This window comes from Rhipicephalus sanguineus, chromosome 1 (genome assembly GCF_013339695.2).
Source record: "Rhipicephalus sanguineus isolate Rsan-2018 chromosome 1, BIME_Rsan_1.4, whole genome shotgun sequence".
NCBI classification, from domain to species: domain Eukaryota; kingdom Metazoa; phylum Arthropoda; class Arachnida; order Ixodida; family Ixodidae; genus Rhipicephalus; species Rhipicephalus sanguineus.
This window is the reverse complement of record NC_051176.1, coordinates 267,866,877-267,881,939: the sequence shown is the minus strand read 5'-3', so window position 1 is coordinate 267,881,939 and position 15,063 is coordinate 267,866,877. Positions and strand designations below refer to the sequence as shown.

The 15,063-nt window shown below is 47.3% G+C and overlaps 1 protein-coding gene across 3 annotated transcripts in view; it reads right to left on the bottom strand.

The window, feature by feature from the left end:
• Window positions 1–567: 567 nt before the first annotated feature.
• LOC119378926 (dnaJ homolog subfamily C member 7) overlaps window positions 568–15,063 on the bottom strand; it is a 106,199-nt gene continuing 91,703 nt past the window's right edge. For all 3 annotated transcript variants that reach the window (XM_037648013.2, XM_037648010.2, XM_037648012.2), the window contains exons 9-11: window positions 8,943–9,089; window positions 1,046–1,198; window positions 568–957 (exon numbers count right to left, since the gene is read on the bottom strand). In XM_037648013.2, the coding sequence (XP_037503941.1) occupies window positions 833–957; window positions 1,046–1,198; window positions 8,943–9,089 (425 nt within the window). In that variant the 3' untranslated portion in view covers window positions 568–832. The remainder of the gene's footprint in view (window positions 958–1,045; window positions 1,199–8,942; window positions 9,090–15,063) is intronic.

Sequence of the window (15,063 nt, the reverse complement as noted above, 5' to 3'; positions counted from 1 at the left end):
CAGAACGAACAGCAGACTCGACATTCAATGAACTCGCAAGGAGATCGCAGTGGTAACTTCAGGCAACTACATGTATACAGCAGACTCTTGTTAAAAGGAACCTTAAGGGACCAGGAAAACATGTTCCATTTAACAGGAGTTCCATTTTCGGAGAGAGGAACAGGGGTGTGGAATTCAAGTACAAAACCAATTATATTACAGGCAGTTCTTTCATTTAAGAGATTTCTGTTTACTAAGAGTTTACTGTATAGTTACAGCACGAGCGGGAGGAGAGTATATCTCCCTGAATTTCATATTTCACTGCCACCTTATATTTGTATCCAAGGTAGTTATTGCGCACCTAGCCAAGTCCTGTTAGTAACCACAAAGTCTGATATGCAAAGCAGCAGCTGCTCCATACACACAAATGCACAGGTATAACGTGTATTCATAAAGTTTCACTAAACTTTGCAGACTATCTTAGAGCACACACTCCTGCTCATGGTGTCCCACTTCGCTTTTTACAGAACAATTATGAGGACAGAAAGTGAGGACTCTTCTGGTGACCAACTATCAAAACACTGAAGCAAGCATTGATGGAATGCTTTTATTGACAGTTGGCAACAGAGTTGAATGAGTGAAAACTAATGAACACATCCACACAAATCATCATGCACCATTTATGAACATTGGCATTTACTGAAAGGATGACTGTGCATGGATTTAAAAAACAGGAGGCAAGAAATTGCTTAGCATCTAACAGTATTCTGTGCATGAAGACTGCGGACAATTTATTCTGTAAATTTATAACAATAATATGAACAAACACACACTTGGCAGCAAAGATTCAGATTTATCCAAACTGAAAACTGAAGCCTCCGGGAAAGCCAAACCCTGCATCATGCTGGAAGGAACTACCACCCGTCGAAAAGAATCCAGGAGTTTCAAAGAATGTCCGAAAAACATGAGGACTGGCATCTGGAAGTATTGAAAAAAAAAAAAAAAAGTCAATAAAAGGAGTAGAATGGCATCAGTCAATTCTGCAAAGAAGAGTTTTCCTGCCTACCTGAAGAAAAGCCGTCCATGTCTTCCAAATCACGGCCTTCATCATAACGCATGCGCTTCTTAGGGTCAGAGAGAATGTTGTAGGCCTCACCAAGCTCCTTGAATTTTTTCTCTTGTTCCCGCTTCATGTCCTCAGAAGCATTGGAATGTCGATCTGAAAGTGCAAAAACAAAACAAAATATTACCACAGTCAAGTTGCTGTTTACACTTGCACTGCCTGAAATGGTCATAAAAAAAGGGAGAAGACTGACAGAAATAATAAGCAGTCTTAGAACTAGGGGATCCAATCTGTAGGGTGCACAAGAAAACAAGCAGGGAATGGGCAATAAATATCAAGCAGTATTAACACACACTATGCAGCATTATGTCAATAAGTGAAGAGCTCTATCCTGGCTATGCACTTGGGAAAATGCATTTTATGTGTCCATATTCGTACACCCCCTCATAAGCCCGCTGCCAACCGAGACATTTCTAGACAGGATCATTTACACAGGGGTGAGATGGCTGAAATTGAATTGGGAGCAGTTTTCAGAGCAGCAAAATTTCAATTTTTGGAGCAGAAGAACCTTGATTTGCAGTGGTTACGGCATTTAATATGTCATCTTAGGAGTGCTACAAGCATGTGGCGCCCTTTATAGCAAAGCTTCATTTGACCGCCAGGTTCGGCGGGCAAAATTGGTCCCGAGGCCTAATAAGCGCTGATGAGCGCAGCTCTCCGTCAGTAGCTGTGACCGCTGTCTCATGCTGTTGGGTTGTCCTTCCTAAATGCGGGTGCCTCGGCCCCCAACCTCGTCCGCCATCCGGGGCAGATCGTGACACTGGCGACGAGTACAGCCAATGGATCGACCCACGCCATGCCGCTATACGGAGGGCTCGAGCCGTTCGAGGGAGATGGGTCCGCCTGGCCTATCTACGAGGAGGAAGTTCACAAGTTTTCTGGGCAAATGACACACCCAAGGAAAAACAGTGGGACATTTTTTGGGCTAGCTGCGGAAACTAAATCTTTAGTCTCCTCTGCTAGACCTCCTAAAGCCGGCCACACTGCATACCAAGACTCTGACTGAGCTGTCACCACACTGCGCTCGCACTTCAGCCCGGCATCGTCCACACTGATGGAGCTGTTCCACTGCAACAACCGAAGCCGCCGGGAAGATGAGAGCCTCTGGCAGTTCTTCGCTGCGCTACGAGGGTTAGCAAGTGCCTGCGCCTTCGGGGACCAGCTGGACTCGCTGCTCCAGGACTGTTTCGTCTGCGGCATAAACAATGCCGCCATGCAGACAAGACTCCTGTAATTGCCGACCCCTCACTGGACGAGGTTGTGAAAGCAGCGCTGGCGATGACCACAGCTATGAAGGACGCTGACAAAATTGCACGTGCAGCGTCAACTCCGTCAACGGAAGCGGTGGTAAACAAGATGGCGACAAGGGGCGGTATCAGCAGTCGCTGCGGTGAAGTCCACTCACCCTAACAGTGCCAGTTCTCCCATTTGCAGTGCTTCACGTGCGGAAAAACTGGGCACCTTGCACGGGTATGCCGAGCGGGGAGGACGAGCAGCGTACAGCAGCAGCAGCAGCAGCAGCAGCAGCAGCAGCAGCAGCAGCCTGGATGAAGCCCAGGTTCCACACAAGCCCGCGGCCAAGGTAGGCATTGCAAGTGGCGGCAGGGACGTGCGGCAGCAGGCTCTGGTTCCTTTACGGCCAGGCTCCACATTGTGGCCGAGGACCTGCCAGTCTTCAACATGTGGCACACCGGCCTTGTTCCGTCGTCAGTGCCACCGTACACGCTGACCGAAGTGTGCGGGTGCCCCATTTCCATGGAGCTGGACAAGGCCAGTGTGTCAGTCATGGCCAAGAAATTGTTCAAACGGACCTTCCCCGGAGTGTCCATTGAGGCTTCAAGCATCATGCTGCGTAGCTACTCTGGAAAGCTTTCCCAGGTCCAGGGTTAAGCCCAGGTCAGTGTCCGTTTTGGTAGCAGGGAAGCAACCTTTCCCCTTTATTTGACCAAAAGGTTGTCACTGACGCTGCTCGGCCAGAATTGGATTCGTGCACTGGGTGTTCGGCTACGAGAATACCACGAAGCTGCCCTGAATGTCGTGAAAGACATCCCAAGCCTTCCAACAGATTTTCAGTTCCTGTTCCAGCCGGGGGTAGGCACATTTGCCGGCATGATGGCTGGCATATATGCGCCTGAGGAAATCCGGCCTCGTTTTTTCAAGCCTTGTCCATTGCCGTTCGCCTTGAAGGACGGGGTCACCCCGGAGCTGCAGTAATTACAGTGCGAGGGCATCCTGGTGCCAGTCAAGGCTTCTGAGTGGGCCACTCCCACTGTTCCAGTCCCCAAGCGAGACAGTAGTGTCAGGATCTGCGGGGATTTCAAGGTTCCCACCAACCCCGTCGCTACTGTCGAAAAGTACCCACTGCCTCGGATCAAAGATCTCTGGTCAGCATTGTCTAGTGGACAGAAGTTCACAAAGCTCGACCTCAGAGACTCTTTACCAGCAGCTGGTGCTCCAGGAGGCCTCACGGAAGTATGTCACAATATCGACAACTATGGGGCTCTTCCAGTACATGCGTTTACCATTTGGCGTGGCCTCAGCACCAGCCATCTTTCAGAGGAAGATGGACAACCTTTTCAGGGGCATGAGGTACGTGGAGGTGTACTTGGCCATCCTGGTTACCGGTATTGATGATGGAAACCACATGCAGAATCTGCGCAACGTCCTGGCACGACTTCAGAATGCTGGTTTCAAACTCAAGTGAGAAAAGTGCGTGTTCCTGGTTCCCAGTGTTGAGTACCTGAGACACATCATCTCCCAGGCCGGTCTGACCCTGGCCCCTCGCAAAGTGGAGGCTGTTCTGAAGGTGCCGAAGCCCCGAAACAAGAAAGAGCTTAAGATCTACCTTGGTCTCGTGAACTTCTACAGGAGGTTCCTGCCAAACCTGTCAGCGCCTCTACAGTTGCTGCATACTCTGCTTCGAGATGGCCAGCATTGGGCGTGGAAGAAAGAGCAGGATGTGGCCTTCCAGCACAGTTAGGAGCTAATGGCCAAGGCCCCAGTGCTAGTGCACTTCAAGGGCCGCTATTTCCTGGTGGTGGTAGACGCGTTTTCAAAGTGGCTCGAGGTTCTACCTGTCACCACGCTGTCAGCAGGCGCGACTGCTGCAGCGCTGCGGCAGGTCTTCACCGCCCAGGGGTTGCCGGATGTCAGTCTCCGACAATGGGCCTGCTTTCTCCAGCACGGAGTATCTGGTCTGGCTGACGAAGAACGGAATCTGCCGAATGATGGTTCCGCTGTACCATCCTGCTTTTAACGGTGCAGCCGAGCGGGTGGTGCAGACCATTAAGGACAAACTTAAGAAGAGCCAGGCTGGGGACTTCCGTACACAGGTTGCCCGCACATTTTTTCAGTACCCGACCACACCCCATGATTTCACCGGCCATGCCCACTGTGAGCTCCTGCTAGGCTGGATGGTGAAGACACCGCTGGACGTTTTGCATCCAGACCTCCAGTCCACAGTGCTTCTCAAGCAGCTAAAGCAGAAGCTGGCCACTGACCGAGGGTGCCGTCTTGGGCCGTTACCGGAGCCGGGAGCGCCAGTCTTCGCTAGGAACTTTCCTTCTGGCCCACCTCTGTCTGCCGGACAGGTGGTCTTTCCTTCTGGCCCACCTCTGTCTGCCGGACAGGTGGTCTCATCTGCAAGCTCTTCGTCGCTGCTCAGGATGGAACCACGTGGCACTGACGTGCTGACCATGTGAAGGCTCGCCGTAGGACCCGGCCTGCACCGTCAATATCAACGGCAACACCAGGTGCCAACGAGACGCCCACCACCTCGTAGGTGACAGGCGTCGTCAGTTTTGCGCCACCTGTTGGACCAATGCCAAGTGCATTACCATCACTGCCAGCCACTGCCGACCCTCAAGATGGAATGAGTATGGCTCTATGGCTCAGGCAGCACCTGGCGTTGCCACACCAAGCCCACTAATACCTGTGCCCAGGCGGAGCACTCGACATTAAAGGGCACCAGACCGCTACTTGCCAGGATAAGCCACAGTCAACTTGGCTGGGACTTATTTTGCTTTTTTTTTTTGTGTGTGTGTGTTCAGAATTGGGGGAAGGGGTGTTAAGAGCATGTGGCGCCCTTTCTAGCATAGCTTCACTCAACATTTGTCCCGAGACAGTAATAAACATTGACAAGCGCGGCTCTCGGTCAGTAGCTGTGACCGCCGTCATGCTGTTGAGTCGTCCACCCTGAATGCGGGTGCCTCGGCCCCCACCCTCGTCCGCGATTCTGGGGCAGATCGTGACAAGGAGCTTGAAAGAACAAATTTGTAGCAACTTGGGGAGACAAGTACATATTTTAATCGGCTTAGAATACACATGACACTGAAAAAGTCTTTGGAGAAAGTTTTTTTTTAACACATTATCACCATGTATGAACTACACTACCTTTTTACATATCATGCGACCTATCTAGCCTGAGTAACAAACATCTGAAATAATTGAAAAAAAGGTTCTTCAAACTAGGTTCACTTCATAAACATTTGAAAAAAAAAGAAGAAAAAAAAAGCATCACACTTCTCTAAAACAAAAAATTGTGATTGCACAAGAATTGTAGTTACACAGCAATAGGCCCCTTGCCTAAGATCAGTGATATGCCTAAGCAGATTACTGCTTTGACATTTTGTAGGTCTGCTTATTAACCTTTTCGAACTTCCCCACAGCTTCCTGTAGGTCAGTGCTACCCTTTGTCAGGAGAACATCACAATAAGTGCCTTCAGCTACCTGCTAGGCCGTGCAGTTGGTGTAGCGTCAAGTGTACTGCACGTTTTCAACAGGCGACAACAAAAGCGCGCTGCACTACTGTTTGCTGCCATCTCGTGCGGGACATGCTTTTCTTGCGGACGGTGCTACATCGGCTAAACCGGCCGATGTAGCACCGTCCATGAGAGGTTCATGTAACCTCTTTTGGAGCAGCCTGGCACAGGAAAATGCATCCTATCAAAAATGCACAATATGCGCAGCTGTCTCCCCCCTGTTTACAGTGTTGATCTCCTATGTATGCAGGTATGTATGCAGGTAGCCACCAGTTTCGTTGAACTGCGTCAACACAAAGTGTATTCAGAGTGATGCATGGTTGGAGAGTGCACACATTACCAAAGTGCAGGGACCAGGAAAAAGGTATGCGTGACACATAACAACCACTTACATGACCATGCCACTATGGCTTTTAAAGAAATAATGTGAAAAATACTGTCTTGCTTCCTTCTTCAAATAACTGTCACTGATATGAATCCCTAATTGGCCAAGTGCGCAGCAATAAAGTACTTATGTCTTTTTTAAATGTGAGCAGTTCCAAGACATGCGTAAAGCATAGCCTTGTGCAAATAGGACTCAACACATAAGTAAGACGCAAAAAGAACTTAAGATCATCAGTATCCTACCAAAAGTAGAAAACAGCCATCCATAAAACTTTTCAAAGGAGGAGAAGAATGTGATTCGGGTGCTCAAAGATGCAAGGGTTGTCATCCTCCTCACAGACAAGGGAAATGCAACTGTTTTACTTGACAGGGAAGGTTACAACAAAAAGATCCAAAATTTCCTTTAAAGCCTGGCTTAAGAGAAACTCATGAAGGACCGCACAGCAAGAGTTTGGAGAGAACTAAACAAGCTCCTGACTGACATTCATTCATTCATTCATTCATTCATTCATTCATTCATTCATTCATTCATTCATTCATTCATTTTTTATTCCTTAAAGGCCCTAACAGGGGTATAACATAAGGGGTATTACATCTTCAAACAACAGCCAGAAGCAAGATCCATTTACCCGAGACACATCTGCCAAAACGGCTCTGAGCTGGGATTTTGTGGGCTTCCCAAGATCCACAAACCCAACTTCCCACTCCGTCCAATTGCGGATTCCACAATCTCTCCACTCTGTGGGTCGTTCAAATATTTTCACAGGACTCTGGCTCTGCTTGTGGGTAGAACACCAGCCCACACACGCAACACCAGCCACTCCGTGGAACACATGAAAGAAGTGACAGTGAGCAGTTATACACTGTCTTATTCACCATGTCCTTATTCACAAGGGTGCCCAACACACTTGCGGTCTCCCAGCACACGAGCCGCCTCTCTTATCCTGTGCAAGAACAATTTGTACATCGAATGAGGAGAGGAGAGGTATGCAACTGCCGAACTAAGGAGATACGGATGCACACAAGCCCTCATCGGCCGTGTGTTCAGAAAGCAACCACCCTGTCACAGAAATGTCTCTGAAAGTACCACTACATCCAAGCCCATTTTCTCCCAAAACACCTTCCTGCCGGCAACAATTCAGGTTTCTTGGGAAAGAAGGTGCCAAGGTGACTTGCAAACCAGTGCGAATGCTCAACTGCCTCCTATCACGTCCAAAAAAACACTGACCATCTAAAAAAAGAAAAATGCAGGGAATCGTTTGTCATGCTCATAGTGTGCTGCCTGTTATATCGGTGAAAGCAAGAGCCTGTATGACAAAATCCACCGACACAAGAACGACATGCAAAGTATAGAGCATTCTGGGAATCGTGACAGTGTAATCCATTTCAATGGTTCTTTTGTCATAGACACAGAGACAAATCTGGGAAGGAGGTCTCTCTTTGAGCTGTGGCACATTCAGCAACTGCTCACTTGGAGACGCTGCCCACTGTATTTGCACAAAGCCTTTGTGACATGATAGAAATGAGGAACCGGGGTGAAAGAAGGAAAACAGGAAAACAGTGATGCTGCTTTCACAACGGAAGCAGTCATCCTCTGAGGCAGGGAGCGAATAGGTTCTCAAGATGTTGAGTCCATCTGAAACTGTGCCAGACCAGCGTCTAAAATTCTTTCACCCAGCCGAAGAGATGTTTATGTTAAATTAGGACAAGACATCAAAACTGTAGTTGGTAGCCACATGGTATTACGAACTATTAGTAGTTTCCTAGCCAGTCGGCCCAATGCAATGGCCTGAAAACTGCACAGACTGCTGCAAACTGCTGGTCATGTGCCGCCAAATTAGCCCTTCCATACCTCTGTGCAAATTTGACACAGTTTTAAAGACTGGTCCTTGGCCAGTGCTCTCCTGGAAATACAGGTGTACCTCTTCTTCCTCTTCTTATCCCATCATATACTCCATGAATAGACTTTGCCGACAGTAGCACAATTTTATTGGGGGTGCATGTATCAGAGGTGTTCGATGCCATGCCAGCACCACCATTGGTTCCTGTTATGCATCTGCTCCGTTTTCATTTACCTTTGAATTAACCCATATATGCCCAGTGTCCTACATATAGGACGCTTCTTTGATGCACTCTAACATCGCTATTTCTTCAGCTGATGACTAGCGCCACCTACAGCCCATCAAGCAGGCCTCATTCTCAACGTGTGCAAGCCTAGACATTGCTTGCTTTTCATGCTGCCACGTGCCGATCACTTTCTCCGGGCAAACGCGTGCTTTGTGTGAAAGACGCCATGGAGAGGAAGAAGTGCATGTGAAATGCCGACCGCTTTCTCCGGGCAAATGCATGCTTTGTATGAAAGACGTCATGGAGAGGAAGAAGTACAATGTCCGTGTGCATGTGAAATGTTTCAAGGCTTACCACACCCGCACATAGCGCCCCTAATGCCCAGTGTCCAATATGTATAGGATGGCTTGAAAAACAGTGTTGCATTTACCTGGCAGTAACTAAAGAACTTGTGCTTTCTTTTGAGGGTAGAAGTACACTTTTTGTGAAAAAAATATTTGTTTTGTCATTTTTTCTGAGTTTGCGCATATATGGGTTAAAATACTGGAACAGAGGCTTGCATGTGTTTTCACTTAGAAACAAAATATACATATAAAGAAATGTATAAAAAATATATATAAAACAATCACCAGGGTGGTGCAGGAGGGCACGTTTCCTGTAAGCCTTCTTGATGTCATCGACAGTAGCATCTTTGGGTATTCCAAGAACCTTGTAATAGTCCTTGCGCTTGCTCTTCTTCAGCTCTAATTTTGCCTGATCCAGCAATCTTTTGTTTTCTGTGAAAACAAAGGAAAAACGCTCAGTCCTGAGGCAGTACACTAAAAGCAATGTAGTTTAGCACAGGTGGAACCACATGTGCCTCTAGAGACTGCAATCTGCCAGTAACTACCTACATTAACAGATTGAGAGAGACTTGCCGATGCATAACCACAACAATGCCAGTGAAACTATACATGCTATATCCCATATTTGCAAATTCACAGCTTTTGGTCAAGCAAATGTGTAGTAGTTGAGTTCTACGCAACACGGCTTCAAATCTTCTGCCACATTTTGTCCTTTTTAGGATGTTCATGTGATTAAATGCCATGGTGCCAAATATATATCAATGTATGTACCAAAACTGTACAAATCATGATCAGGGAGGAGGGAGGCAGAGGCACATCAGAAGAATGGCATGCTTAATTTTTCATACCGCCCTCTTCCAACACTAACAAAACGTGCAGGTATGACACTGGCCAAAAACCAAAAATACAGGAAAGTACAATTTTTTTTAAACCCGTGAGAGTACATAGCATCAGACTTTGGATTTGTGACATGGCTCATGGTGCCATGGTCTTATGGACCATGGCACCATGAGCAGTCTCGTGAAGCTTTAAGAATACATTTATTAATTTAATACTTGCACTGATGCATTTTGTCACAAGATTCGATGATAAGGATTAAAAGCTATGTGCTATGATCATGAGGGGGAAAAAAAAAAAAGGAAAAGAGACGTGGGAGTGGGGGATTACTGCAAGTGCCCTACTCACTTCACTTTGAGTGGATGCTACTGAGTCTGCTTGCGTGCACTCTTACATAGTAGGCCCTGAAGAATAAGGCCCCAAGACCCACAGCCATAGTGAAAGCCATCTTAAACTTTATGACCCTTCGTAATTGGTATGAATGTGGTTCAGAGACTGCCACAGTATTGTCTTGACTGGGATCATTCCCTCGGTAAGAAATTACAAATGCGAGAAACAAAATTAAATGTTTCAAAATACATAGCCTAGTTATATCGAACTCATATGAAACATTTCAACAACGTTTTGGCGAATCATTTTTGTGGAATATACCGTAAGGGTGGACGAAGCAGGCCCGTAACTAGGGGGGGGTTGAGGGGGTTCTGACCCCCCCCGAAATTTTTTTGATGCTTTAACTTTTCGGGTGATACTAAAATATTCACGCGCCTTCACAGCGACCACCAGCTGCCAAAGTTACACTGCAACTTTCCTGGCATTGCTTCCCTCTTCTTCCTTTCTTCAAACCTACCCTTTTACCAGAACACCTCAGCGCTCCCTCCCCCGCACGCGCACCTGCCCTATTTGTACAGCTTTGCACTTCGCCCTCGCGTTCCTTCGAGTCTTTCACCCCGTAGCAGCTCCTTTATTGATTCCAGATGCTTTCCTTGTGCATTGCCGCTGGAGAAGTTATCCGCCTGTGCGGACCGCACGTGTAGGCTTTGGGTTCCTACGAAAAGCGCGTCTCCTTCTGTGAAGGTAAACAGTTCGACAGCAACGGCAACACCAACACGACGTGCGCAAATTTGCCAGGGAACGAAACCCCTAAGCGGAAAAACTCAGCGGCGCATTCCGAGGACGCAGGCTGCAGGGTAAGCTTTTCTCAAACTGTAGTCCTCGCCACCGAAACGAATCATCGAAGATGACATCTACTGAAAGACTGGCATATCCGAGCAACTTCGAACAACCTTAACCACACGCAAGGAAATCTACCTCTTCTGTACACAGAAGGTATATGCGCCTCCCTACAAAGCGCACAAAGCGAGGATACAGCCGGCACACAGTCCGGCACCAGCGGTCAACTTTCACAGAAGAGAAAGAACGCCGCCAAGCTGGGCTGCGCGCGGGAGTACAGAGGCTGACGTCACAGCCTACAAAGTGCATTTTTGGGGGGTCACGGCTATTTAATTAGCGCAGCCCAGAGAGAATTATGCAGGCGCCCAGGGAGCCGTCTGTGAAAAGGTGACTTTTTCACAGGAACGGAGCAACAGCTCCTTTCTGGACTGTACCACGGGAGTGCAAATGTCTCGGCAGTGCATTCTTGGGGGTTCACGTATATTAAGGGGAGTATGCAGTGCCCATGGAGTCTTCTGTGAAAAGGTCTTTAAGTAGCGTTAATCCAGTTTGCTGCAGCGGGAGTACAATAATGGGCCTGCATGCACACCAGCTGTAGCGGCGTTCAGAAAACACATGCGCCACGCGGGAGCCGGCGCGTTCATCACACTTCTACATTCTAGCCACTGTAAAGTGGATAAGAGAGGAAGAAAACATCGCCCGCCGTTCACGCCAGGCAGTCGAAGCAGTCGCAAACGTCTTTTTGGAGCCACTGGCCACTTCTGTGTGCGTGCACAGGATTGCGGCAGCAAAATGAAAAGACACTCTGCAACAACGAAGCAAAGGAGTCTTGCGTCTTACTTCAAGAAAGTTCGAACCGATGAAGCGGACGGAGTATCCCTTAAGTGGTTGTGGCTCCGTATCGGCTGGCCACCTAAACTTAGCCATTCGTCTAGTTGTGACGCGAAATTAACGTCTGTAACGTAGGCATCGCTACTTGAATCTCGAGTAAGCTCAACCTGCCCGAGATCGGCTTCAAGCACTAGCCTCCCGGAAACACCAGCGCTGCAACACCGCCGACATCGCAGTTGTGCCAGAACTCTCTCTAACTTCTCGCATCCGATCGTCGTGGACTCAACGCTGCCGGTCATCACAGGTATCCCTTCACCTGTTTATACCTTCAGACTTTCTCATCTGTAGTTTTATTGTTGGTTAGTTTTGTGTAGTTTGTAATACTTCTCTCTTGTAAGCTGATTTATTGATTTCATATGTATTTTGTTAGTTGGTATTAAGTGTTGTACTAGATTCCTCTGCAATATTCCTAGATTCCTCTGCAGTGCTGCAATATCACTAGAGTTTTGTTTTTCCCCACACACGTCTCTGATCTCTTCACTGTCTCTGCTTACGTACGGAACGACCTAACCTGCTGCCATTCCCGTCGCCGACTTCGCGCTGGCGACGCTAGAGTGGCAGCTTGTAACACATACATACCGTTTTTGTACCGCGGTTACATTGTGTTACTTCATCAGGAGCCGTTGGTCGCGGTGTCCCCGGCTTTGGTGGTGCTATTGTCCAAACTTATTCCTTGCTTTAACCAGAATTTGAGGTTGACATACCAATTTCTTTATTTGGGTACAAATAATTGAAAAGTACCATCGAATTATTACAAGTAAGCGATGTACTTGTTTTATTCACGAAAATAAGCCAGTATAAATCTTAAAAAATGGCAGCCGTTCTACACGCAAACCCCCCCCGAAAAAAATTCCTGGGTACGGCCCTGGGACGAAGGGTTATGTGATAGCAAAAACTGGCATCCACCCATTTGTAACACAAAGCTACAAGAAATTCCATGCAGATTTAACAGAAAGAAAAAAACATCCATTGTAATGATATGTGCTGTACGTTAACTTTAGGTTTTTATGCAAGTGTTTGTGCAATGAATGCTGATATGGTGCTAGAGGCTATATAATGTTGCCTTTGGCCCCAAGCATCATGACAATGATGTATTGTAAAACAAACAAAAATAAAATATTTTCAAACTTGACTGGTGAGCATGCATTTGCCTACCCCAACAGTAAGCCACTGAATGGCAATGTCTGTCTTGGTAGAACTTAGAGTACAGTTAATGCTTTAAACATGTGTGGTCTTCTGCTGAAAACGCCCACTTTCACCTGCCCCAAGAGGGTTTTGAAGTGCAAATGGCAGCTCACAATGAATGATTTCAGCATCTACATGTCTCATTTAACACGTACCTCCTCCCTTCCCACTTTTAGCCAAGAGAGTTGGTTTTAAGACTGTCAGTACCATGCTACCCCAAACGAGTGTGGCACCACATTAGGATGTTCTGATTTTATGCAGCCTCTACCCCCGACACCCACGAACATATCTACCAACGAGTTAATCGCGTACGCTTCAGTATGAGGGCAAGTGTTGGGCACAACATGGCATCGTGCCTGCATGGTGTGATGTACCTAAGCAATCTTCATGGAATGAGTGATTAACCCCGATGAATTAGGCATGAACAATGTCTATCATGACTGCTGTGGAGCAGAGGAAGTGGTAGTGATTAAGGTAACTTATTGCATTATGGCCATAACATACCTGCCAACATAGGAACTTTGAAAATTGAGAGAATTGCAAGACAAGGAGAGAACGGAATGAAGAAGGAGAAAAAAAAAAAAAAAAGACGCACAGTTTTTTTTATTTCTTGTTTCTGTAATGCCATACACAGCTCTATGTGGTTGCAGTAACGCTTTTTCTACACGCCGGCATAGCTCGGCAAACTCACTCATGAGTAGACTCACTCAGACTCACTCAATCATACTGAGACGTGAGTCTGAGCGAGTCCAGGTGAGTAAGTTTTTGTGAGTCTGAGTCCGAGTGAGTTCGGTTGAAAAAAATTATGGTGAGTCTGAGTGAGTCCGGTTTAGGAAAACTTTGGCGAGTCTGAGTCCGAGTGAGCCCTTAGGGCAAAATATATTGCATGAGTGAGTCTGAGTGAGTTCCACATTTTTTGCTGACCTATGGTCCTATATACTCAACTTCAGCATTTCTATCGCTCATGTTTATACTCGCGTATACTCCCACATACTTCAACGCGCTAATGTTCATACGTCAGCTCTATATTTATTGATCAGAGGCGCGGGTTGCGGTGAGAGAGGGGGAAGACGTGCCTTGACCCCCGCCGCAAACTTTTTCACAGAAAGTTATCGATAAAAATATCTCACGTGAGTCACTCTTTCAATAAAAAGGTCCTTCTTGAATTGAAAACTCTGTTATCTTGTGTTTGAAGGTACGAGATCAAAAGGTGCTAAGCAGAGCACCGATAATGTGAGATATTGTTGTTAAAGAGCATTGACACTATGGTAGAAAAAGCTATTTTTAGGCTAACGAACTCATGAGACGACTCACTCAGACTCACATTGAGACGAGAGTCTGAGTGAGTCCGAGTGAAATTATATTTTGGTTAATCTGAGTCCGAGTGTGTCCGGATGAGGCACGGAGGAAGAAATATTTAGGAGGCGAAACTCCCATTAGAACGGGCGTCGGCGGGCGTCCAGATAACATCACAAAAATACAAAAATAATGTGAGCCGACGGCACTTCAATTGGCGGCGCGAAGCCGCAACCGCCAAAAAAGAAAAAGAAGTGCTACTGGCCGGGCGAGCATGGCAGCACGCGCGTGTTCTCTTTAGCAGCGTTTGTGAGCAGACGACAGCGGTGTTTTCTTCAGCGGGCATGCAAATTTTCTATGTGGATTCCCTTCTCAGTAGCCTTTCTTTTTATGTAGCGACCGTGGCTGTAATAATGCTGCTGCTCTTCTTCGGCATTTGCTAGCCTGAGATGGGACGCAGCTATTTTGATGAAACTTGCACAAGCGGGCGCAAGTCTTGCAGGGAAAAGGTTGAGCAAGAAACGAACGCGGCCGAACGCGCTCCGCGTCCATGCTCCGTGACTGCGGTGAAGCGGGAGCAACGCGCCTGGCCGGATCCCTTGGAAATCGAAACGGCGGCATTTCCCTTGCGTGCCACTAGACGCCGCCAGCATGAAGTGGCTCTCCAGCAATGTGACGTTATCTGGTCGCCTGAAGTAGCGGAGTTGCACCTCCTAAATGTTTCTTTCTCCGTGGGATGAGGAAAAGTTTGGCGAGTCTGGGTCTGAGTGAGCCTAAGGGCAAGATATGTTTGGTGAGCGAGTCTGAGTGAGCTCCACATTTTTTGCTGACCTATGAACGCCGGCAATCATACTGGTACTTGTAACTATAGTGCACATGTGAAATTGAACATTAATTGAACACGCATGCAGGGCCAAATGTGAATTACCTGTGAAATCTAGTAGGCCCTTCCCACACTTAGCTTGCTTTAACGATAGCATGGTACGAAGGCGAAGCTAATTTAGAGTGTGCTGCAGTGTGACGATAT